General features: G+C 35.0%; 1 protein-coding gene across 3 annotated transcripts in view; it reads right to left on the bottom strand.

The window, feature by feature from the left end:
• Positions 1–7,989: 7,989 nt before the first annotated feature.
• The window catches only part of HSPA4L (heat shock 70kDa protein 4-like), a 60,194-nt gene continuing 40,623 nt past the window's right edge, over positions 7,990–27,560 (bottom strand). For 2 of the 3 annotated variants that reach the window (XM_011935596.1, XM_011935597.1), the window contains 7 exons: positions 23,711–23,809; positions 21,328–21,465; positions 19,049–19,174; positions 18,319–18,426; positions 14,565–14,684; positions 11,271–11,432; positions 7,990–9,383 (listed from right to left, as the gene is read on the bottom strand). In XM_011935596.1, coding sequence (XP_011790986.1) covers positions 9,192–9,383; positions 11,271–11,432; positions 14,565–14,684; positions 18,319–18,426; positions 19,049–19,174; positions 21,328–21,465; positions 23,711–23,809 — 945 coding nt within the window. In that variant the 3' untranslated portion in view covers positions 7,990–9,191. The remainder of the gene's footprint in view (positions 9,384–11,270; positions 11,433–14,564; positions 14,685–18,318; positions 18,427–19,048; positions 19,175–21,327; positions 21,466–23,710; positions 23,810–27,560) is intronic. The other variant, XM_011935594.1, reaches the window with a different exon arrangement.

The raw sequence follows: 27,560 nt of genomic DNA, 5'->3' as shown, positions 1-27,560 counted from the left end.
GTTATAATCCTGGTGAATTGCTCCATTTATCATTGTTAAAAGCTTACTCTTTATTCCAACACTCCCTTTATTATTTTACCTTAAAATCAATTTTAAGGTAATTCCAAAGCAAAATCACTTTTATATGATTGTCACACTTCTCTTTTGATAGATTTTTAGTATATCTTTTCCCACCTATTTTCAACTATTACATCATTATGTTTAAGAAGTGTCTGTAAACCATATGTGTTTTTTTTTTTTTTTGGATTCTCCTGCCTCAGCCTCCCGGGTAGCTGGGACTACAGGCGCACACCACCACACCTGGCTAATTTTTTTTGGTATTTTTTAGTAGAGACGGGGTTTCACCATATTGGCCAGGTTGGTCTTGAACTTCTGACTTTGTGATCTGCCCGCCTCGGCCTCCCAAAGTGCTGGGATTACAGGCGTGAGCCACCGCACCCCACACCCGGCCCACATGTGGTCTTTAAACTGGCAAGTTTATGGTACTTATTGTAACTACTTACATATTTGGATTTGTTAGTGATTTCTTTGGTTCTCTGTTGCCTTTAACAGGGTTCATTTTATTACACATTGTTTCTTCCCTATTTACCTAAATTTAACCTGATTTTTGCCTAATACACAAATAGTTTCAGGTTTTTACTGCTTTATCACCACAGCTGGACACAACTGGCTTCATACTGCCTTCTGGCAACTGCAGGATGTCTGAACTATCTTGAACCTATTTCCTTACCTTTGAAAATGGTAAAATTTTGTAGATACAGTATTGGGTACTTACAGACATTCCTTCTTCACCTCTGAAAAGTTACCGTCTCTTAACCTCATTAATCACTAGGAACAGGTTTTTGATTTAAAGCAAAACTCTCTCTTTTTCTTCCAAATTCAGGAGTTAGTGAAATAGGAATGAACTGCCAGTCACTCAGCCTTCTAGACTTTATTTGCATTTCATTGGAAAGTTTAAAGTGCATAGGCGTATAAACACTTTTCTGGTTTGAGGATCTAAATCCTTCAAATTTCCCAAGTTGTCCAACCACAAAAAAATTAAGCACCAAATGCTCCAGTCTAGACCAGGGGACCTCAGCCATTTTCTTATCCCAGCATGCTAAGCTATTTGACACATTTTTATCAGGAACAGCAATCCTCAAAACTGAGGAGCTATTATCAGAATCACTGGGGCAGGAAGCTTCCCTTTGCCTGTTGAGAATTTCTAAAGTCTTCAAATTCATTTATTCCTGGGTTCTTCTCTAACAACACTTCCAACATTAGCAAAGTACTATTTTAGTTTTCAGAATCAATAGTATCTGAAGGTTTGAAAATTTTGCCAGGTTACTTAAAAACCCTCATTGCCAAGTAAATTTTTGTAAATGAACTTGATGATCTGTCCACAGACCATCATCAAATCAATACAGTTCAATAGGTGAAAATTAAACCTCAGGTGTGCAAAATTCATGGTTCAAGGAGTAGACATATTTATTATAATTACACGATTGTTAACAATGTGTACTGCCATCCAAAAATGAACTACATTTATTGCTACTTTGTTCACTAGCATAAAGATGCAATTTACATACATAGAAAATATTTTATATGCTTTGATACTGCCATGTGTAAACATTTTTATGGATATGTTTGTGAACTAAAATTGTATGACAGATATATATTTCTAGAATGTTACCAACTTAAGATCATAAACCATTCTCATGTCTGCTCATTAAAGCTAAAGGGTCTATTACAGGTGAATCTCAATTATTTTTATAGAAACATCACTTGATAACAATTTTCTGCATTTCAATGGTTGCTGTTTGTATTGAAAACAAACTGGGAAATTGAGAAATCAAATGTAGTACCTCTCTTAAAAAGAGGAATTGTTAACAAGTAGGAACTAAACTGCCAAAAGTTATTTTCCATAATGACTAGAGCCAGTCATTACATACATAAATTATTTTATTTTTTATTTTTTCCTTGAGATGGAGTCTTGCTCTGTCGCCTAGGCTGGAGTGCAGTGGCGCGATCTTGGCTCACCACAACCTCCGCCTCCCGGGTTCAAGCTATTCTCCTGCCTCAGCCTCCAGAGTAGCTGGGATTACAGGTGCACGTCACCATGCTCGGCTAATTTTTGTATTTTCTTTTAGTAGAGATGGGGTTTCACCGTGTTGGCCAGGCTGGTCTCAAATTCCTGACCTCAGGTAATCTGCCCAGCTTGGCCTCCCAAAGTGTCAAGTTATTTTAATAATGGTTGGAGAAAAGATGACTTGGATGCCACATTACGAATACTAAACAATTCAGTAACCTCATTAAAAATTGCTTCTATTTGCTGTGGTATTAAACTAACAATGGCTTTATCCTACCAAATATAAAAACCACTTTTAATGTGAGTCTCTTTCCAAGACATTAAATCATAAAAGTTTATTTCACGGAAAAAATACAACACTTTAAAGCTTCCTTTACCTAGATTTCCATTTCTAATTACTTTTTTTTTTTTTTTTAATTTGAGACAGAGTCTCGCTGTGTCCCCCAAGGTTGGAGTGCAGTGGCAGGATCTCAGCTCATTGCAACCTCCACCTCCTGGGTTCAAGCAATTATCTTGCCTCAGCCTCCCGAGTAGCTGGGACTACAGGCGCCCGCCACCACACCTGGCTAATTTTTTGTATTTTTAGTAGAGACGGGGTTTCACCATGTTGCCCAGGGTGGTCTCAAACTCCTGAGCTCAAGCAATCCACTGCTAGGATTACAGGCGTGAGCCAATGCACGGGGCCTCTAATTACATTTTAACATCTTAATTACATTTTAACATCTACATTCTGGGTAGATTCATATAATTTTAAGAACATTTTAAAATACTCAAATCCCCAGAAGCAAAAAATTTAGGAAACTAAAAAAACAAGATGCACAACACATGTACATAACCAGACAGCAGCAAAGAATCAAAGGTGTTTAACAGCTATTCTGAATTTCTGACCCTTGCTATTCTGTCAAATTGATATTTGGATTAAAAATGAGGGATGTTGTTTACTTAATAGGCAATACTCACAAAATTGACCTCTTTTGGTCCAGAATTAAAGTATTCCAAGGCCAGAATACTACACACACACACACACACACACACACACACACACACACACACTCCAGAATGCTACTATTACACAAATAACATGGCTTATCAGTACGAATTTAAAGCCAAGAAACCCTTAACAGGAAGAATAAGTATTAAAAAGGAAACAAAAATAAAATTAACTATCCAAGTGATTGGATTATCAGTGAAACTATTTTTAAAAAGCCATGAACAAAAAGATCTAAAGGATAATAAAAAAATAACAAATACTTGAGAACAATACAGTGATTATTTAAGAGTCTAGAATTGGGTAAGAGGATAAATAAAGCAAGATAAAGGAAAGACAAAGATCATTTTTATTTATAGTTTATATGCTATAATGCAATTAAATTATTTAAAATATGTTGAATTTCACCAGTCTCTTTACAGGATAGGTAATTTTTAGGTGTCAATGACATTTTCCTAATAATCATCCTGTGACTTAGGGCATGACAATAAATTAGAGATTTCAAAGCAAAGAGCATGCTATTAATTTTTTTTTGTTATGGATTTTGACTTGCCTGACTGAACCAAATGTACATTGTTTCAATTAGCTTTGTTTCTTTGACTTGGGGGCAGCACCAAGTCATTTAGTAATGTCTTTCAGCAAACCTACTTTTTCTTTTAATACTTATTCTAACAACATGTTAGAAGTATCCTTAGGGATAAGGAAGATGAAAGAGCCATCACCCACTTAACACTGATCACTTCCATAGACATTTAGGTTTCTTCATTTCTTCTAAGTGGTTTCAGTTTTTTAATGTTCTGAAAATTCCAGGTGCCCTTTTATTGTTGGGAATAATTACCTTTGAATTTAGAAAAAAATCTGTAATGACATCTGGCAGCATTATAAATCCAAAGCTGTTTTGTTAGAAAACATGAGTATATAAAAGAACATTGGCCAGGTGCCATGGCTCACGCCTGTAACCCCAGCGCTTTGGGAGGTGGACGTGGACAGATCATTTGAAGTCAGGAGTTCAAAACCAGCCTGACCAACATGGTGAAACCCCATCTTACTAAAAATACAAAAAATTAGCTGGGCATGGTGATGGGTGCCTGTAATCCCAGCTACTTGGGAGGCCGAGACAGGAGAATTGCTTGAGGCTTGACCGCAGGAGGTGGAGGCTGCAGCGAGCGGAGATTGTGCCCTCCAGTCTGGGTGACAGAGTGAGACTGTCTCCAAAACAAAACAAAAACAAAAACAAAGAATATAATTTTCATGCATTTTAAATTAGAGATGTGAGTTAAACAGCTAAAGTTTCTTTTTGCTTGTTTTGTTTAAAAGCCTTGCTCCTTGATCTGCATTAAATTTTTGTTACTTTTTATCAAAAGAAATTATATGCTTCTTAAAATTATTTTATATTCTTACTTTATATTCAATCAAATGTTGGGCAAAAACTGAAAGGTATAATGTTAAACCTGCTATCTTTTTTGATAAAAAAGTATCTTCTGAAACTGACTGCTTTACAAAGATTAGTTTGCTAAGTGGACTGATTTTTGCAAAACATACTGTAGTTAATAAGAGGATAGTATCAGAATTAATCTTTATAAGCATATCCCTCTCATGCCACAGGAAAAGTCATCAAGGGCTATTTAACCAGTGTTACCAGATTTTAAATGTATATTGATATGTACAATTAGCTATGCCTCTCATCAACAGTTTATACAAATATCAAAAAACCAAATTCTGCTTGCAATTCAAAACTTTAGAAGATTAACCACAAAATAACACTAACTTTAAAAGCAAAAATTTTTGGCCAGGTACGTGGCTCACGCCTGTAATCCCAGCACTTTGGGAGTTTGAGGTGGGTGGATTATCTGAGGTCAGGAGCTTAAGAGTTCAAGACCAGCCTGGCCAACATGGTGAAACTCTGCCTCTACTAAAAATACAAAAATTAGCTGGGTGTGGTGTCATGCACCTGTAGTCCCAGCTACTCAGGAGGTTGAGGCAGAAAAATCGCCTGAACTCAGGTGGTAGAGGTTGCAGTGGGCTGAGATCATACCATTTCATTCCAGCCTGGATAACAAAGCCATACTCTGTCTCAAAAGAAAAATGTTTTGTAGACTTTTAAAAACTGAGAAAGTTATATTTTACCAATCACTTAAGAATCATTTCTAAATCTATAATTTGTAAAATTAATGCAATGACTTTAATTGTGGACTATCAAATACCAACTATTTACTACAAAACAGAAAATCCTAATGGGAGAGGCTTATTATTTTTCAAATTTATGGAAATGGAGTTATGGTTATATGTATTTAGGGTTAAACCAAAATCAGATAATTTGATTACTATATTCAGATGTCTACTGCCTTTAATAAATATAGATTTTTCAAAACAGTTAAAGATGGGCTAATTTGGATTAAGTGCTTTAACAGTGACATTATGTTAAATTATTGAGCCCCAAAATTCTCTTTAAAGACTTTTGTCATGGAATTAATCCCAAATATACTAAAAATAGATACCCCCCAAAAAAAGTAAGTCTAAGAAACCTTTACTTCTTTAGCTCTTAATATACTAAAAATTGACACCCCCCCTCCAAAAAAAGGAAAAAAGTGTAAGAAACCTTTAATTCTTTACTTTAGCTCTTCTTAGGAAATGTCTTGTTATTTATTTATTTATTTATTGAGATGGAGTCTTTCTCTCTTGCCCAGGCTGGAGTGCAGTGGCGCAATATCGGCTCACTGCAACCTCCGCCTCCTGGGTTCACGCCATTCTCCTGCCTCAGCCTCCTGAGTGGTTGGGACTACAGGCGCCTGCCATCACGCCTGGCTAATTCTTTTGTATTTTTTAGTAGAGACAGGGTTTCATCGTGTTAGCCAGGATGGTCTTGGTCTCCTGACCTTGTGATCCACCCGCCTCAGCCTCCCAAAGTGCTGGGATTACAGGTGTGAGCCACCGCCTTTTATGTATTTGAGACGGGGCCTCACTCTGTTGCCCAGGCTGGAGTACAGTGCTATGATCATGGCTCACTGCAGCCTTGACCTCCCAGGCTTCAGTGATTCTCCACCTCAGCCTCCAGAGTAGCTGGGACTACAGGTGTGCACCACCATGCCTCGCTTTTTATTTTTTCTAGAGATAGGGTCTCACTATGTTGCCCAGGCTGGTCTTGAACTCCTGGGTTCAAGTGATCCTCCCTTCTCAGCCTCCCAAAGTGCTAGGAGTACAGGTGTGAGTCACCGTGACCAGCCTTGTTATCCTTTTCAAAATCAAGTTTATCTGTTATTTCAATAGCCATATTCTTTGCTGTGCTCTTTCTAGTTTTTTGTTAAAACTTAATTTTTTTTTTTTTTTTTTTTTTGAGATAGAGCCTTGCTCTGTTGCCCAGGCTGGAGTGCAGTGGCACGATCTCGGCTAACGGCAGCCTCTGTCTCCTGGTGATTCTCCTGCCTGAGCTTTCCGGATAGCTGAGATTACAGGGGACATACCACCATGCCTGGCTACTTTTTTTGATTTTTAGTAGAGACAGGGTTTTTTACCATGTTGTCCAGGCTGGTCTTGAACTCCTGACCTCAGGTGATCCGCCTGCCTCGGCCTCCCAAAGTGCTAGGACTACAGGCGTTAGCCATGGCGCCTGGCCAAAACTTAATAATTTTCCATTACTGCTAAGGAATTAAAACATCACAAACTTCTGTTATATTATTTAACAATTGTTTTTTATAATTACAGTACAACTGGCTATCAAGAGTACAGAGCCAAAGTATACTACTTTGTATTAATCATTCTAAATATTCCCTAGAAACTTAATTCTTATTTGCTTACCATAGGAAAACATTGTTTTACTATGTATCTTTTAAAATAATTTCTGAAATAATAGCTTTTTATTTTGAAAATCTGTCTAGCATTGCATATTTTAATGTAGATTAAAATTGGACTGAATTAGACTGTCTACCCAAAGCTGTATTAAAGAGAGCACTCTCTCTCATTAATGAATTAAATAAATACATGATAAGGCTAAATTGCTTTTGAAATTATCTTTTAAGTTGAATAATTGGGTAGAAAAAGTATATATATATGGATGTATTTAAGTTATTAAATTAAGTGTTATATAAATTACAAAAATTAGTGGTACTATCTGACGAAAACACAAAACTAAAAGTGACTTCAGAGCAGGAATGGAAAATGTCAGGATATACTAGAAAATTTAGATGTATTAATAGAAAAGTTGTTCCCATGTTTATTCCCAGGAAGTTTCCGAGGCATAGCTCCTAAACAAGTTGAGTGGATGTTTTAACTCAAACAAAAGCTCTAAAGTCCCTACTTGTATTGTTATATATTTGCTTTCATTATCTTCATGCTTTTCCTGAAATGAATCTATACATTCAACATACAAATAAAAAGCATCTATGTTTTTAAAAAATGTATTTAATCACCTATTTGATATACCTATTTCATTTTAAGAGAATTAAGAGAAAGTTTAAAGACTAGAAGTTTTAAAAATATATTGTTTATATGATTTTTTAATGCAAAAAAGAGATTCTTCCCCTCAAAAGACTGAATAAAAATCCCTGCAAAATGCACTACTCCATACTCTCCATTAAGTGCCGACTACATTGTAGAAACAAAATCTCTCGTAGAGAACTAGTTGTGAGAAATAATGACTATCCCTAAAGATATTAGACTCTCAATTTTTACAACTTAAGTCAATATTTAGTTGTTCCTAATATAAAGATTTAGCTTTGGGAGAAAATGAGCCTTTTGAAATTTTAACCTAGGTCAATCTAGTTGATTGGCATTAAGGACATAAGGGCTCATACACTTGTCTATGCGTCTGTCTCTTGTAGGTCGAAACATCATTTCGGTCTGTTCCCATACTTAAACAGTTTCAGGTCTCTGGACAAAAATTAACAATGTGAACAAGTTTGGTGATGAAGCACAGATAAAGTCCTTAAAATACATCTTAAGTTTACAGTCCCTTTTCCCATTTAATTTGTATAAGCACCACCAAAACTGGAGCCAAGGTTTCAAAAGGTAATGTTAACAGCAGGAACTATAATTTAATCACATCATACAACACTATGTAACATTCTATATTTCTGCCTGTTGATATGTAACATAGTTAAGTTTATTACAAACATTATTTCCTAAGACTTACGGTATAAGTGCTCCTTTTCAAGTATTACCACTTAATAGTGTTTAATCTACAAGGTAACATTAGGTAAATCAATGATAAATGTATATAATGCAATACACTGTGCCACTTCTCCCTACCCTGTGTTAAGGTATTATTAACAAAATCAATTAAGAAAAAAACAAGACAACTATTATAACTGAAACAAGGCTATGAACATCACAGATGCATGTCTGAGTAGATAAACAGTATTTCCCCTTAACATGAAGGTCATTTTGTCAGAGACTCCTGTGTCTTTAGGCTAGCATTGTTTTAGCAGCAGCTAGTCTTCAGGACAAGATCAAAAATTTCAAGTGAAAAAGATGAGTTACTCTGAGAAAACATCAATCCACATTACTAATAAAAGAAGCAAACTGCTGGTTTCACCTTAACATAAAATTGGGTGTGTTCCCTTTCACATGTGATTTAGTTCATTTATGTGATGAGAGCAAAGCTTTGGAGATCTGTGGTACATCAATGAGATGGACTAATTTGTTGAGAAAGCTCTTATTTGTTTTAATATTTAAATTGTAACAATACAATAACTAGAAAAAGGTCAGTGCCTCTGTAGCTTTCAACCCCATCAATTTCCATTTGTTTTTCAAAATAAAGTTGCAATTAAATCTATGCTTCTGCAACAATAGTGCAATAAAGTATCCTTTCCTGAATAAAGGAATTGAGGTTTATCCCAGTAGAAGCTTTAAATAAGGTAGACTGTTGCCAACTATTTATCAATTCTGTTATGTTTGATATAAAATGTATCTGGAAAGCTTAAATTGTCTTGTAAATCTAATTCGGCTAAAGCTTCATGTAAGCAGCAATGGAAATGAACAGAAGTGCACTCAATATAAAACACTTTTCAAAACTACTCCAAAAAACAAATGACAAAAAGAGGTTCAGAACAACTGAACATCTGTTGTGTGTACCAGATGTAAAAGATGGACCCCGTGGTTACTTGCACTGTTTCAATTATGTGAAGGTAAAATTAAGACTTAGTCCACTTCCATCTCTCCGGAGGATTTAGTATGCTGTGAGCTGTCTTTTGTTGAATCTGATTTAGTTTCATTTCCACTCTGTCCATCCATTGGGCCATTGTGTTCACTATTAGCTTTTGCTTTGTCTTCAGGAACTTCTACTTTTGGTTTGGGCTTGTAAATGATGGGGTTACAGAAATTATCCAGTTCCTAAAGACACGAAGAAATTGATTATATTAAAATGATTACAGAACAAATTACCATTAACTTTCTAAATTCCACATTAACTTTCTGAATTTTCACATAATTCCACCTTTCTGAATTTGTGTTAGCTCAGCCAGATAACCAACTGTTTTCTTCAAATGCCTCATGAAAGATTTACCTTGTTTGTTAGTATATGTCTGTGGCAGTCAAAAATTATTGAATCTTAAACAATTATTTTTTGTACTTAACCTTTCTAATACTTGTTTCTTTATAATAATTCAAATATAGTTTACTTTGGCAGGAATAATTTTTAATCCTTCCTTTACATTATGTGTAATGCTTTGCTATAAGAATGACATCAAATAACACCTATTCATAAATTGAAAATTTTCAACATTTATATGAAAACAATTCTAACAAATGGAATCATACAAATACACAAACAACGTTTTTTTTTTTTTGCAAATAGCTGAGTAGCCTCTTCTGTTGAGGGAAAAAGTGCCATGAAAGTAAATTGCAACTTAATAATTTAAATGAAACAATGTTCTTCAATTTCCTTGCTTTTTAGGTACAAATAGAAGAACACTATACAAACACTACTCAAATTTAAAAACCTTTTAAGATCAATGTCACAAAGATTGGGGTAGGGACAGAAATATAGGGATTAACATCCTAGGGGGAATGTTTTAGTTGCAAACTGCTCTTGTCACACTTCACATCTCATCTCATTAGGAGTAAAATATATATTATAGCTTCTTGGCAAAAAACTTTGTTAGAATAAAAATATTTTTATTACGTATTTATTAAAAATACCAGCTTTTGTTAAAAAAAGAAAAAATCACATATCCCAAAACATACTGAATTATATTTTTAAAATCCCCTGAAATTCCATCTCCTACAAATAAACAATATTAACCTTTGGTGGATATCCTTCTAGATGTATATTCAGGCATATGCATACATATAAACAAATCTATGAGCACACATATTTATACAAATTAATACATTTTATTTAGGTTTTGTAATTTAACTTAGCAATACACTGTATATATCTTTATATCTAAATAGATATCTCTATATGTAAAATGCTATATTTAATGGCTGCATAGTGTTGTATGGATGCATCAATTTATTGATCTAGTTTCCTAGTGATAGGTATTTAGATGCCTTTTTTTTTTTTTTTTTTTTTTTTGAATAGACAGGGTCCTGCTCTGTCGCCCAGGTGGAGTATAGTGGCACGATTGTAGCTCACTGCTGCCTCAAATTCCTGGGCTCAAGGGAGCCTCCTGTCTCAGCCTCCTGAGTAGCTGGGACTACAGATATGCGCTACCACGCCCAGCGGATTTTTGTATTTTTTGTAGAGACAGGGTTTCCCCATGTTGTTTATGCTGGTCTCTAACTCCTGGGTTCAAGCGGTCTGCCTTTCTCAACCCCCACAAAGTGCTGGGATTACAGACATGAGCCACCACGCCTGGCCAACATTTTCACTGGCAGTGTTTTTTAAATTGAAAAGTTTATCTCGGAATAAGATTTTACCATGAAAATTTATACACTTCAAACTAGGTCAAAGACAGACTTATACTGAAAAATTCTGTAATGAAGACTTAGAGGTCTCATCCAACCTATAAATCTGAAATACTTAATCAGAAGTTGCCACATTGCTTTTATTTCATTCTATATTACTCTTGAAGTTTAAAAACCAGCCTTGTATGACAAATTAAATCAATTACCCCATACCTAAAATCTTAATTTTTTTTAACTAAATAAAAAATTAGCCTTAAATTTCTGTTCTTCTAAGTTCTTCTGCAAGTTGATTATTTGCCAAAGTATGACTCTCATTAAAAAATTTTAATCCTTGAAACCATTAAAAAGGCAATTTCGTAAACTTCTTACCTTTGACTTTGCTACTATTTCTGAAACTTTTACCACAGGATCTTGAGTGAGACTTAGTTTGTTTTGTGCATTCATCTTACTATTCAGCCAACTCATGGCATCACTGATACATTTTTCAACCTTTTCCATTTCAGCAGGATCCAGATGGTCATATCTTTCATCCTATTTAAAAAAAAAAAAAAAACTTGACTGCATGTAACGATTTTTCAGGTAGCACCAGTTTGTTAATAATTTCTACTTTAAAAATTTACTCTTATTGACTGTATACCTCAAATGTATTCATCTGAAGAAACCACATACAAATAACACAGAACTGAAGAGAATGGGATAAAAGATAAAATCAGTGTGAGTTTAAAAAGGAAAGGTTCTCTGAAGAAATCAGGTTTGGGAAAGAATGACTACTAAGGAATACTCATGGAGAAAGCACTTAGCCAAGAAAGAAGCTGCAATGAAATGGAATGTGTAAAGGAGAAATAAGGTGAACAAGGCATATAGCAAACTAGACACAAAATTATGAATATATAACAGAAAAGTATGTTAAATTCTTGATTAGAAAAATGACAAAATTCTTTCTGAAAAAGAGAAACTGCAGTTGTCACATATAATAGACAACCAAGTAGTCATGGTTTAGATTAGTAGTGATAGAATCAGAAAGAAATGGCAATGAACATATAGAAAGAGAATCTCCTGATGGATTACAGTTTGGACACAGAATATAAAGGGAAAGAGAATGTAAGAACACTCCAAAGTCAAAGAAGTAGGAGGATGGTGATGCCATTTTTAAAACCATAAAGCTATATATATGAAGAAAAAAAAAACCCAAACAAACAAAAAACCCATAAAGTTCCCTCAGATACCCAAGTCCTCGTTCTGCTTGTATGATCAGAAATTACGCATCAATCATCTGTCTCAGTTTCTAGGTCACCACATTTTCTTGAATTTCTTCCTATGTCGTGGATCACTTTTTAAGTTTCTTTTGCCAGTTCATCCTCATTCATCTCTCTACCCACATGCTTAAAAGAAAATTACTTATGTTTCAAATACCTGATTATGTCCCCACCTCCTCTTCCCAGTTTTCCTCATCTCAGCAAATGGAAACTTCATTCTTTCAGGTCAAAATCCTTGGAGTCATTTTCAACTTCTTTGTGATAGATTTACATCAAATCTATCAGGAAATCTTAAAAGCATCTACCTTCAAAATAAATGGAAAAATCTGACCACTTCTTGGCTCCCCAACCCTACTATCTGGGTTCGAGCCTCCATTTCTTGCTGGTATTATTCTAATAATGTCTTAATCTGTCTCTCTGCCTCCAGATCCTTAAAAAAAAGGCCAAATGTTATTACTCCTGTGCTCAAAAACCTCCAACAGCTTCCTATCTCAGAGTAAAATCCAAACTTTAACAAGGGCCAACAAGACTCATTTATGATCTGGCAACTGCCACACTTACCGCTATTTTCAACCACACTGACCTTGCTGTTCCTCTAACATGTTCTCCCCTTGGTGTTTTGCAACTGCTATTCTTTGTCTAGAACATTTCTCTTCCAGTTATCACACATCTTTGAGTTTTCACTTCATTTCTCTCATAACATGTGTATCACCTTATTAGTACACCCTTCTGACAAACCTCTTCCAACTCTGGCAGTCCTTTACTTTTTCTTCAGCTTTTTATTACTATCTGATATAACTTACAGTAATTTAGTGTCCACCTTTCACTATTGAAGCATATTAAAAACAAGTTCAATGTTTTGACACTATAGTTCGATCACCTAGAAAATAGCCTAGCACATAATAAAAACTCAAATGTTTGAGCAAAAGTGAAGTCTTGCCTTGTGTGGGATTATATCTTAAACCTGTATATTGAAGAAGAGAGCTAAAGCCTGGGGAGCACTGTGCCACTAGTAATTATACCAGATTTAAAATATTCTTGGTGTTTTCATTGGGTTGTTTCTTCTTTCTTACTTTTTCATTATCCTTACATTCTATCTGTGCCTATAAGAACAATTTGAACACTGATATTAACAGGCATATTTACAATCAATATCTGAATTTTTCCTTTAGGTTTGCTGGACTGCAGTTTTTGTTTCACGAAACTCAAAAATCTCTTATTTCTAAAATAAGTAACTCTTTTCCATTTTGTGTAGTGGAAAACAATACAGTTGCTGAGAATTTGTATGTTGATGTCAGACTGGTTAGGTTTGAATGTTGATTCCATCATTAACTACTTGGGTAAACCTCAGTAAGTTGCTTAAGCATTTCTGTTTTCTTAGTTGTAAAATAAAGATAACATTAACTTTGTATAGGATACATCCTGGTGAGATAATCTACATAAAATACGTAAAATTCATGATGTGCTCAATAAATGTAAACTATTTTCACATGTTTGAATATTTCTGGTGCTAGTCTCTTCTTCCTACTAATGCACGTTTAACATCAATGACAAAAACTAGGGATTACAGAGAGTATTTCCTTAGAGTAGGGATCAAAAAACTTGTACCATCAGCTAAACCCAGCCACTGCTTATGATTTTTTAAATAAAGTTTTTGGGAACACAGCCATGTCCATTAGTTTGCATATTGTCTATGGTACTTTTGTGCTACAATGGCAGATATGAATAGCTGTATAGACACAGTAGAAACTGTAAAGCCTAAAATATTGTTTGTCTTAAAAAAAGTCTGATAACTACTGATTTAGAGGAAACAAAACAGTAAGCTTAATTTTCTCAAATTTTATGGTTATATCTAAATGGAAATATCATGTGTATAACTACATATTTGAGACTTAAAGACAGTGGAAAGATTAAGGTTATATAGATTTGAATATGTTTATAAAAGAATAAAGCATACAGGAGATTATGGATGACTAATGGACTGGAGGACAAAAAGCAACTAAAAGAAAAATGAGCCAAGAAACAAAATAATGGCTAGCAGAGTCCAGTCTCAAAGAGGCCCATAATTTTAAAAAAGTCAAAGAGGTCCTCTTTTTCACTACATAAAAAACATAAAAATAAAATTGCTAAGAAGAAAACAATGGATTTGGTCACTGGGTTATTTTATAATGTAGTTTCAGGAAATTCTAAAAGATGAAAGCTTCGTACCTTCACTGTATTTCAAATGTATCAGAATCCTTAAGTGAAATTCTTCAATAAAAAAGTAAGTTTTAAATTTGGTACACAAAGTCTCTGGAATTTGATAGCTACAACTGCTATAGCTTTATAGCTGAGAACTTTTAGATTTGCCCCATTCTATGTACCATGCAAATGCCATCGTCAACAATTGGCTTTATGAATTCAATACCTTGTTTCTATAAGCTTCTATCACTTTCATGACAAGTTGGATCTTTTTTCCCAAGTCATTTAAGGCTTTTGGTCTCTCTTCATGCTCCGTGTACTTCATTTGAATAGGCTGGCCATATTTCTGTTAACATGAGAAATTTTTAAAGAAGAAAAATTGTTATTATTTGAGTTTTAACAGGAAACTTTTATAGGGCCCTTATAGGATGATAAATAGAAAGAAAAGATGGACAGATAAAAATATGTCCCCTCTTATTTTCCTATATGGAAGCGAGTTCCAGTAGCTACTTCCTCAATCCTCCACACGGATGCCTTCCTCACACCTTATCTCTTTTTCTCACTCATTAAGATTATTTCTTAGCTTCTCCAATCCAACATCTCAATCAAAATTTTAATTCCTTAAAAGCTAGGTGTTAAAACTTTGTAGAACTATTAAAATAAGAAAACCATAAAAACTATACTGCATGCAGAATTTGTAGATTTGAAACTTGGTATCAAATACTCAAAACCATAATATAACCCTCTATGTACAACATAATTACTGGGACTGATAATTATTATCAACTAAATATTGTATATTTAATCAGTAAAATGAGTACTGTAGTATATGTAGGTTTTTCCCCTACATGTCTTGGATTAAGGAGTTTCTAAATGTTAAAACAGACTCTGTAGTTTTGGGAAGGGGCGCACATTAGAAGGATAAAATCACTATTTTCTTTTAAATTCTTTATATACTTAAATAAAAATCGGCTTATTTTAGAACAATTTTAGATTTACAGAAAAGTTAACGGAAATTATACAGAGAGCAAGCACCAGACGCTTCACTATGGTTTTCCCTAATGTTAGCATCTTAGGATACATTTGTCAAAACTAAGAAACTACCACTGGAGCATTACTATTAACTGAACTACATTCTTTATTCAGAGTTCATTATCATCTGTTCCAGGATACCATTACTAAATTTGGTCTATTCGTATCATACTCTTTATAGTTTAAATGTTTTTGAAAGGGAAGCAAGTAGTGCATTTTTTTTTTTTTCCATTGGGACAGGGTCTTGCTGTGTCACCTAGGCTGGAGTGCAATGGCAACAGCTTACTGTAGCCTCAAACTCCTGGGTTCAAGTGATCCTCCTGCCTCAGCCTCCCAACCTGGAACTGCAGGCACATACCACTGTGCCTGGCTAATTTATTTTTTTTGTAGAGATGGGGTCTTGCTTTTTTGCTCAAGGCTGGTCTTGAACTCCTGGCTTCAAGTGATTCTCCTGCCTTGGCCTCTCAAATTGCCAACATTACAGAAAAAGTAAAACTTGTGAAAACTTCTGTAACATTAATTTCTATGGCTACTTATATATTTGAAGCAGAAGAATCCATGATAGGAACTGCTGGGATTTCCAGTTATTTCTACTGGCCTCAGCTGCTTGGCTTGTGTTTCTTTTTGAGAAGGAGTTTCACTTTTGTTGCCGAAGCTGGAGTGCAACGATGTGACCTCAGCTCACTGCAACCTCTGCCTCCTGGGTTCAAGCGATTCTCCTGCCTCAGCCTCCTGAGTAGCTGGGATTACAGGTGCATGCCACCATGCCTGGCTAATTTTTTGTACTCTTAAGTAGAAATGGGATTTCACCATGTTAGCCTGGCTGGTCTGGAACTCCTTACCTCAGGTGATACACCCACCTCAGCTCCCAAAGTGCTGGGATTACAAGTGTGAGCTACTGTGCCTGGCCGGCTTGTGTTTCTTTTAGGGAGATAGGGATTAAAAACCACCAAGAAGATATGGTAAAGCCTAGTTTTGCTATCATAAACTTAGGTTTTCTAATTATTTCCTTTGGAAGTAATTTGTTGGCATGAAGGTAATTTTTTGCACAGTATTAACTTCTTTTAAGTTGAGTAACTTCTTTTGCACACCCTCCCCCACCTCATGCCTGTCCCAAGTTGTAAAGGGCCATCTTTTCCCATATTCTAAAAATCCTTGTTAATGTCATCATGTAGCATCTATGTAATCCCTTGCTACTCAAAGAATGGTTGGGGACCAGCAGCATCAGCATCACTTGAAAGCTTGTTAAAAGTGGGTCCACCTTGTATCTACTGAATCAAAATTTCCATTTCAGTAAGCACCCAGGTAATTCATACGCACATTAAAGAACTGCTATGATCCATACTAAGAAGGAATGACTGAAAATTTCCTCCATCCTTCCAATATAGACTTTTGTTTTTTGAGATGGAGTCTCGCTCTGTTGCCCAGGCTGGAGTGCAGTGGCGCAATCTCAGCTCACTGCAAGCTCCCTCCCGGGTTCACGCCATTCTCCTGCCTCAATCTCCCGAGTAGCTGGGACTACAGGTGCCCGCCACCACACCCGGCTAATTTTTTGTATTTTCTTTTTTTTTGGTAGAGACGGGGTTTCACCGTGTTAGCCAGGATGGTCTCGATCTCCTGACTTCGTGATCTGCCCGCCTCGACCTCCCAAAGTGCTGGGATTACAGGTGTGAGCCACAGCGCCTGGCCCAATATAAACTTTTAATCTTTTAAGGTATTTTTTCCAGATTTGGTAGCAAGTATGGAGAAAGGAGTCAACAGTGGTCTTTCCCTAAAATAACACCACTGACCTAAAAAAGGAGATTTTGTGGCCAAGTCTCCTTATTTCTGAAAGGACGTTAAAATTCAAGAGCAGTGGTACTATTTTTTAAGTCTTTGGCTGGTCAGGTATCCCCATGAGCTACACTGTGAAAATACAACAGGCCACTGTAGTATTACTCCCTAACATCAGACAGTTAAGAATCAGAGGAGCAGGGGAAGAGGATGACTCCCTTAATGGATAAGAAAGGGTCAAGATTATATATGTATTACTTCTTAAAGACATGCCAGTAATATATAACTTGTGCAAAAATAACACTGATCATCTATAAACATTTATATTTCGACATTATGACTACACAATATCTGATTTCAATTATGTAGTATTGCTTGCCTCTCAAAATGCTTTTAAAATTAGAACATTTCCTCTTATACATTTCTGATTTAGTAATTTTTCATGTACTTACTAAAAACATACAGATCCAGCAATCTCACTACTGTGTATATATCCAAAGAAAATAAAACCAGTATGCCAAAGAGATATCTGCACTCCATGTTCACTGCAGCATTATTCACAATAGCCAAAATACAGAATCAATGTAAGTGTCCATCAATTAAATGATGGATAAAGAAAATGGGCTATGCATATACAGTGGAATACTATTCAGCCTTAAAAAGAAGTAGATCCTGTCATTTGAGACAATTTAGATGAACCTGGAGGACATTATGCTAAGTGAAATAAGCCAGGCACAAAAAGACAAATACTATATGATCTCAAAGGTTGACTCTAAAAAAGGTAAACTCTTAGAAGGAGATAGTAGAATTGGTGGTTATCAGGTAGTATGATGGAGAGCTATTGGTCAAAGGATGCAACATTTCAATTAGACAAGAGGAGTAAGTCCAAGAGATCTATTGTACATATATACATAACAATATACTGTACATTTGAAAATTGCTTGAGAGAGTAGATTTTAAGTGTTCCCCTCCCAAAGAAACATATGTGAGGTAACTCGTTTGTTAAATAGTTTGACTTAGCCATTCTACAATGTGTGCATAATCAAAACATCGTGTCGTACACCATATATACAATTTTCCCCTCAATTAAAAAACTAAAAATTAATAGAACATACACTGTTATGTTTTTAGAAAAAATTACTGATTTACACTAACACGGACTTTAAAAAATGTACCTTCAGTTCTTGAAGCTTATCCACATACACTTGTTTAGGTTGGTCCTCTCCGTCTTCATAAAGCCAATTTTCTGTGTCTTCCAATATTACAGACAGTTTATTCATGTCCTAGTAATATATTTGAGAGACACTGATTAAAAATACTTTCCTAAGAAATAAAAGTCATTATTGGGCCCAGTGCAGTGCCTCATGCCTGTAATCCCAACACTTTGAAAGGCCAAGGTGGGAGGATCGCTTGAGCCCAGAACCAAGAGACCAGCCTGGGTGATATGGCAAAATCATGTTTCTACAACAAATTAAAAAATTAGCCAGGCATGACGGCACATGCCTGTATTCCCATCTATTTGTGAGGGTGAGGTGAGAGGATTGCTTGAGCCTGGGAAGTAGAGGTTGCAGTGAGCTGAAATCGTGACACTGCACTCCAGCCTGGGCGACAGAGCTAGATGCTGTCTCAAATAAATAAATAAATAAATAAAAAGTGAAAATTATGGAAGGACAGAATGTTTTTCAAGTATAAAATAGTAAATTTCAAAATTTTCTAACTTCTTATTCAAAAATATGTTTTTAACCATACTTCTGCAACTTGCAAAAATAACTAAGAACCTTCCCCATATGGGCCCAAGACTGGCAACAATAACAACATTTGGTACATTTATTTATGTAATTTGTACTAGCATTCTCAAGTAAACATTTAAATAGTCCTCACAAAAATTACAGAATTTAGACTTACTTCTGGAGTGATGAATTTTTCATAGACAGTGCCCAGCCTGTCTCTAAAATCATATACATATTCTTCAACGGCATTCTTAGCATCATTTCTTTCTTTCTCTAACTTATCTTGCATAATCATCTTCCCCTATTCAAAAAGCTTCAGATTAGTTGTCGTAAGAATACGCGTTAGGGAAACAGAAATCAAAACCACGAGATACCACTTCACACTCACTAGGATGATTACAATAAAAAAATAAGTATTCATGAGGATGTGGAGAAAGTGAAACCCTTGTACACTGCTGAGAGGAATGTAAAATGCTGCAGCCACTATGGAAAACGTTTTGGCTGTCCCTCAAAATGCTAAGTGCAGAATTTCAATTTCACTCCTAGCAGAGACTTGAACAGATATTTGTATGTCACTGTAGCATTATTCACAATAGCCAAAAAGTAAAAACAATCCAAATGCGCACTAATAGATGAACGAATAAAAAAAGTATATAAACGCAATGTAGTATTTTATTTCATTTTAAGAAGAAATGAAGTTATGATACGTGCTGAAACAAGGTGAATCTTGAAGTCATTATGCCAAATAAGCCAGACACAAAAGGACAAGCATTGTATAATCCCACTTAACATGATTCTTATCTATGGATAACTAGGCAATTCACAAAGACAGAAATTAGGGGACTGGGAGAAGGGAGGAAAGCAAGTTATTACAGAGTTTACGTTTGTGATGGAATTGTTTTGAAAACAGTGGTGATGGATGCACAATACAGTGAATGTAATTAAAGTCATTGAATTACACAACTAAAAATGGTTATAATAGCAAATTTCATGTAAAAATTTAATGTAGTATACCAAAAATCACTGGATTGTATACTTTAAATGGGTTATGATCTCATGTATCTCAATAAAGCTGTTAAAAAACAAAAGAAAAGATAGCCTATGTCATTCTACATACTCAGGTTAAAATCCTAGGTTCCCTACTTACTATCTTGAGATAGCAGAAAAATCATTTAAATGTAAGTTTTCTTATGCTAAAACAGATGGCATAATTCCATCTAACTCATAGGGCTGCTAATAAGGTTGACAGAATTCATGTCAAATATTTAGTGAAATGTTTGACACATACCTGGTACTGAATAAAAGCCTTGCGGGGGTGGATATGGTATAGTTGTTGTGATATTGAGCTTTGGAGAACAATCACCTGGATCCATATCTAAAGGGTATTTCTGATCCTGGGTGATTTAATCTACTTGTGTCTCAGTTTCCTCACCTGTAAAATGTAGTTCTCTAACAGAACCTACACTTCATAGGTTTGAGGGTATAAATAAAAAGTATTTATAGATGTTAGTTTATGATGAACAAAAGCAAAGAAATAACCTGAAGATTATAATACTTGAGCAAAATTTTCACTTTAATAAAAACACATGTAAACATAAGAATCCCTTTATAAACTACCATGCATTCACATCTGTGAACTGAAAATGAGACATTCAAAAGTTAACAAAATCTCATTTTATATACAAAATTTGCTATAACCGTGCTTCCCTATGATTCATTCCTTTGGGAAAGTTTTTCTCAAGACACACAAATTCCAGATTATTCAGGCTCTCCAGGAATGCTTGCTTCACATAAAATGCAACCGTTAACAATTAATGAATAGATGATATAGGTAGGTACTACAAAAGCAAGCACTGTAAAGTCAGAAGACTGACCTTTTAATGCAGGCCAAGCTTGTAAAAATTAGGAACTACTGCTTAAATGCAAACTTACAAAATATAAATTACTTCTTACACAGATACTGGTAAAGAAACAACACTCATTTCCTCTAGAGACTGTAACTTAAACATGTAAATAGAAAAGAACATATAAGAAAATGTCAAGAATGACAAAGATTTTCAAAAAATATTTAATGGATGTCAGAAAACATTTTGAATAGAGATATAATCTTTAAGGACAACACAGGAGAAGAGGAGAGCAGCTAATATTTTCCCATATGTTGTCTGCTGGGTGTCATTGTTAAAGACAGGATAAAAGGAAGAATCAATTTCAGAAGTCTTTCCCTATAGAGGAGGCAATACATGTTTTTCACGCAACTAAGATGAAAGCTACACAGTACATAAGGCATTAATACAGCTGAGTATTTTGTAAAAAATAAAGCAGTTTAGTAATTTACTTAATATAATTCCTTAGGAGTTATAAACTAGTGCCCTAAATTTTGGAGATAATCATTGACTTCTACAAAATATCAGAATAAATTACCACCTATTTCAACATCAACTCGGATTTACATACTTCATTTTCAATGTAGCTGTTGAGAAGATCTTGGCCCAGTTGTCTACATAGGCTACTCTGGATCGGTAGATCAATACTTTTGACTTTTCCTTTTTTAAGTGTCTGATTTAATCGGTCTTGTTTGTCTGAGACAGCTGACTGCAAATCCGAAAGAGAAGTATAAATTTCTAAAATTAGCTTAAAAATAGATTTAAGAGGTAAAACAGAAAGTAAAATCAAAACGATTATGATCTGTTATATTTATTTTAAAGTACTACCTTAAGACTGATGGTATTTTGTAGTCTGGGTATGTTAAATCCTAGTTTTTATATTAAAAATATTGGGTTGGAAATGCAAAGCAAAATTAAAATGAGTAGCTACTTCTTACCCATTACGGTGGCTATAATAAAAAAATAAAATAGTAAGTGTTGGTGAGGATGTGGGGAAACTGCAACCCCTCATACATTGCTTGCAGGATTGTAAAATGTTGCAGCCATTCTGGAAAACCATTGGGAAATCCCTCAAAATGTTAAAGATGACAATATTAACAAAACAATGTTAACAAAAATGTTAAACAATTACGACCCAGCAATTCCATTCCTAGGTATATGCCCAAGAAAAATGAAAATACACACCCTGCAAAACCTGTACATGATTGTTCATAACAGCATTATTCATAATAGTAAAAAAGTGAAAATAACCCAAATGTCTATCAATTGATAGATGGCTAAATAAAATGTGGTATGTATTCATACAATGTCATATTATTCAGCCATAAAAAGGAATAGTGATATTTCCTACAACCTGGATGAACCTTGAAAACATTATGTTTGGTGAAAGAAGCCAGTCACAAATAAGCACATACTGTATAACTATATGTATTTGAAATGTTCACAATAGGCAAATCTATTGCCTATTCCCTATGGCTGGCAGGGAGAGGGTTGAAGGGAAATGGGAAGTCACTGTTAATAGATACAAGGCCTCTCTTTGGGACGATGAAAATGTTCTAAAATTGTGATGATGGTTGCACAACTGAATTGGATGAATTGAATGATACGTAAACTTAATCTCAATAAAGCTGTTCAACAATTAAAATTTTGAAAAATGCCAGAAAAAAAGTTTCCAGGTTTTAAATAACTTTAGAATCTAAGATTTAAAATTAAATCTTTATAATCTCTGAGAAATGAATCTATTTGGCTAACCTGCATAGATTAAGTTCTATGCAGGTTAGAAAAATCTGCTGAAGATGACAGTTTAAGAGTTATAACCACGTTCATCTGGGGCCAGGTCTCTCCCTTCTGTCTTATTGGCAATAGCTGTCTTAGAAAAATAATTACTCTCAATAAATCATTTATCCTTTAACATTTTATTTCTGAAAGTATTAATTTTTGCACATAGAAAAATATTTTATGATATACTTAGAGTGGTTAATTCTGAGATACAGAGTACAGCTAATATAAGTTTTCCTCATATAGCTTGTTCCATCTCATATTTTTCTGAAATGATTTTTTTAAAGTTAAAATTTTAACTTATGTATTCATACTTTAGAAATACAATGCAGTTATTGGTGAAGCATGAGAAATAATGAATTAAAGAAATAAGGTAAAGAATTTAGGCAATTTTATTGTTGGGTTCTTTGATAAAATTTCCTTTTTTTTTTTTTTAATAAGTTCAAGGGCACACGTGCAGGTTATATAGGTAAACTCATGTCACAGGGGCTTGTTGTACAGATTATTTCACCACCCAGGTATTAAGCCTAGTACCTGTTAAGGGGAGGGATCCTCTCCCTCCCTTCCACCCTCCACCCTTCACTCTCCAGTAAGCGTCAATGTTTGTTGTTCCCCTCTATGTGTACATGTGTTCAAATGAGATGAAAAAAAAAGTTAATGAAAAATATATCTTTTTTCCTACCAAAAAAGGTAATTTTGCTGATGTTGTTAGGGTTCATTTTTTAAAAACACAACTCTTTTTTTTTTTTTTTTTTATACTTTAAGTTCTAGGGTACATGTGCGTAACGTGCAGGTTTGTTACATATGTATACTTGTGCCATGTTGGTGTGCTGCACCCATCAACTCGTCAGCACCCATCAACTCGTCATTTACATCAGGTGTAACTCCCAATGCCATCCCTCCCCCCTCCCCGTGATAGGCCCCGGTGTGTGACATTCCCCTTCCCGAGTCCAAATGATCTCACTGTTCAGTTCCCACCTATGAGTGAGAACATGCGGAAAAACACAAGTCTTAATACATCATTAAAGCATACTTATTCCGGCTATCAGCTTTCTATACTTTCTCACAGTTCTAAGATCAAAAATATCAACTGCATTAAAAGAAAGCATTATAAAATACAATAATTCAAAATATCAATTTCAAAAAGACACAACTATAGAAAAAGTAAACCAAACCTTTGTTTTGGCTCCTGTATGATCAATTTCCTCTTCTGGGGTGTGTTCCGCATGACATTTTTGATGCCCTCCTTCTTCTTGGTCAACCTGCATTTTATCCTAGAAAGAAAATACATAACTGATAATATATGCAGTGTCTTTTTTTTGTTTTAAAAATGTAAACTGCATCTTGGAGTTCAAGCTTGTTTTGAAAAGTAAAATGTAGAAACAGTTAAGTAGAAGCTCATTTTTCAAATGAGAATTGCTACAAATAAACAGATTAACAGGTAAGTAAAGTGGAAAGATCTATTTGATGCTATCGGATAAATCTTGTTTGATTTATCTATGGCTAAGTAATTGCAAAATACATGGAAAATTGTTCTCAATTCAAATTTACAAATAAAGATTCACAAAAGCTTACAAAAAAAAGAGAACACTCAAGGGTTGGGGGCTAGGGGAGGGATAGCATTAGGAGAAATACCTAATGTAGATGACGGGTTGATGGGTGCAGCAAAGCACCATGGCACATGTATACCTATGTAACAAACCCGCATGTTCTGCACATATATCCCAGAACTTAAAGTTATAATAAAAATAAATAAAAAAGAGAACATTCAACTTGATATGAAAAATGTTTATAAGTAACACAAGAAAATAAAATGAAAAAGATACAAAATCTATGAATTACACAAATATAATACTACATATTTAAATTGTAAAATGTAAAATAATTAGAAATACCCACTCTGAGTTTTGATATACATTAATGAAAATTAATCAAATTAATCAAAACTCAAAGTGGGTGTTTCTAAATTATTAAAAGGTATACTTTTAAGATTTTTTTCTTTTTATGTCTAAAAACCAAACTTTCTACCAATAAAATCTCCAAAATGAACTCTCCACTTGGCAAATAATCCCATATATATAATAGATTTTTTTGGTCACCTTCTTAATCCTATCTGTCACTATCCTCCTGAAGAAAGCTTGAAATGTAGGAATCAGCACAATTTAGGTCTTCAACTACATCTAGAATTAAGCAAATCTGTAATACCCGGAAAGCTATCTTGAATAAAAGTTTATTTCTGCCAAAGAGGAGCTAATTTTTTTTTTTTTTTTTTAGTTAAAAGGTCAATTATTCTTTGAGAGGCTGAGGCAGGCGGATCACGAGGTCAGGAGTTTTGAGACCAGCCTGACCAACATGGTGAAACCCCGTCTCTACTAAAAATACAAAAATTAGCCGGGTGTGGTGGCATGTGCCTGTAATCCCAGCTACTCAGGAGGCTGAGGCAGGAGAATTGCTTGAACCTGGGAGGTGGAGGTTACAGTGAGCTGAGATCATGCCACTGCGCTCCAGCCTGGGTGACAGAGCAAGACTTCGTCTCAAAAAAAAAAGAAAAAAGAAATCAATTATTTCTGATATTTCAACTGCCCTCCCCCACCTTACAACCTCCCCAACCCTGTTGATAGGTAAGATAAGTGAAAAAAGTGATAAAGTGTTGAGTTATTAACTCTAATTTTTGTATTACTCAGAAAAAAATGCTAAAAAATGCCTTATCACTTAGAATTTTTATATTTATTGAAAGAGCTCTTCTATTGTTTATATATTTGTATCTCTCATAGAGAAAAGGAAAATAAACCAGATTAAGTAGTTATTTCTAAAATTTCTTCACATTCAGAATCCAACTCTTCTGAATCACTTAATCCAGTTGTTAATGTATATTTCTATACAATATCATTCTACGTGTCATCAGGAGTATAAATGACCCAGCATTTGTTTAAAAGTTGCTCTAATACAGTCTCTAGTGTTTTCTTATAAGTCACTAATACCTATTCTACAAGATTTATGACTGTATCTTTATCACAACCTGTTTTCAAACAACCAGGACTCATATTCCTTCCTTGAACGCTCCTTAAATGGTTTGTTCACTAAAATGTCAAGAGGTTGCCAACTACCTAGTCATGCCACTAGGAATTTCAACCGAGTTAACAGATGCACAGGTGATGAGAAGTATCTCATGACTATTGCGATGGTCAACAGCAAATATAAGATGTTATCATTTGCAAGACTCATTAAGATACATTTAAAAGCAGAAAATTACACATCTTAAAATGGATATGAAATGCTAATAAACTGTTAGTTCTTTGAAATGATTTAAAAATGTTTATAGAAATATTATCAATAGTGGAATAATTAATGGAAGTGCCTCTAGACTCTGGCTTCCCTGACAGATTTTAAACTCCATGAGAGTTGAAACTGTCTTTCTGTTTGCTGCTATGGCCAAGCACACATTTTAGGTACTCACAGCTATTTGTTAAATAAACATAAAGCACTTAAGAAACAAATCTAGATACTATCATGAACTGTAAGGTTTTACCCGATTTGTTGCTTGATTTGCCCTCTCAATTTCACTTTTTTTTTTCTGGCTATTCCCCCATTCTCCACACCTATATCCTATACACCAACAACTCTTCTATTTGTTACAACAACAAAAATGAAGGCCTTCCTGTCTCAGTACCTTTCTATTTGTCACTCTGCCTGGACAACTACCTACATACTCCTTACCCTTAAACTGCCTTTTGCATCCTTCAGACTAGCTTACCTGTTTCTTCCTAAGTGGTTTCCTCATCACTATCACATAATTCCCACTACACATCCCATTTCCTTTATGTTTATATGCTATCTTTTAGCTTCATGCCTGTCTTCTCCCACTAGACTGTAGGTTACAGATGGGTGGCAACCTTTTCAATCTTGTTTAATCACTGTATCCCTAGTGCACAGAAGAGTCCTGGCTACACATAATCAAATATTTTGAATTAAACAAATAAATAGAAGTAGATAAAAAGATAAAGAACTCAAATGGTCAACAACTGGGATATAGTTAAACTGTGGTACATTAGTAAGATGAATAGCATATAGTTTCTTTGATCCCTGGGTTTTGTGATATAGTTTAAGATATGATAATTTTTGTTTTTCTTGAGGACTCTGTTGTCCAGGATGGACTCAAACTCTGGCCTCAGCATCCTGAGTAGCTGTAACTATAGGCACAAACCAAAGTACCCGGGGCTTGATGTAGTAATTTCTTAGTAAGTATCCAGGGCTTGATGTGGTAATTTAATATGCCCCTGTATTAAATTATACCTACAAGAGAGGGGTCAATTTTCTCACACATCATTATATTGAAGTCAGCAAGCTCTATTGTGATTTTTCAGGAAAATCAATGCTATTTTAATTTTGAATTAGAAAATAACACATATAAAATAATCTTTCACAAACTGACCCTCATAGGAAAAAAAGGCTCCTGCTGATGTTCATTGGTTTATGTCTGGGCCTCTATCTACCTCAGAGCCAGCAATACCATCAGCTAGGATAGAGTAAAAAGAAGAACTTATTATCTTATTATTCCCCACCCCTTGAAATTTAAACAATTAGCTTCCAGAGTCTTTGAATTGGTTTACTTTTTTGAGGGGAAGGGGAGACTACTTTATAATGGTATTTAAGTCTTTAAACTTCCAAATACAGAATTAAAGACAAAAATCCTACAGAAAACCATTAAGAAAGTGCACAGGCCGGGCGTGGTGGTTCACACCTGTAATCCCAGCACTGTGGGGGGTAGAGGCTGGCAGATCACAAGGTTAGGAATTTGAGACCAGCCTGACCAAAATGGTGAAATCCCATCTCTACTAAAAATACAAAAATTAGCCAGGCGTGGTGGCATGTGCCTGTAATCCCAGCTACTAGAAGGGTGAGGCAGGAGAACTGCTTGAACCTGGGAGGTGGAGGTTGCAATGAGCCAAGATTGCACAACTGCACTCCACCCTGGACGACAGAGTGAGACTCTGTCTCAAAAAAAAAAGAGGCCGGGTGCGGTGG

This window comes from Colobus angolensis, unplaced genomic scaffold (assembly GCF_000951035.1).
Source record: "Colobus angolensis palliatus isolate OR3802 unplaced genomic scaffold, Cang.pa_1.0 Scaffold145, whole genome shotgun sequence".
NCBI lineage: Eukaryota > Metazoa > Chordata > Mammalia > Primates > Cercopithecidae > Colobus > Colobus angolensis.
Note: the sequence above shows the minus strand (reverse complement) of the source record. Positions and strands in the feature narration are given on the sequence as shown.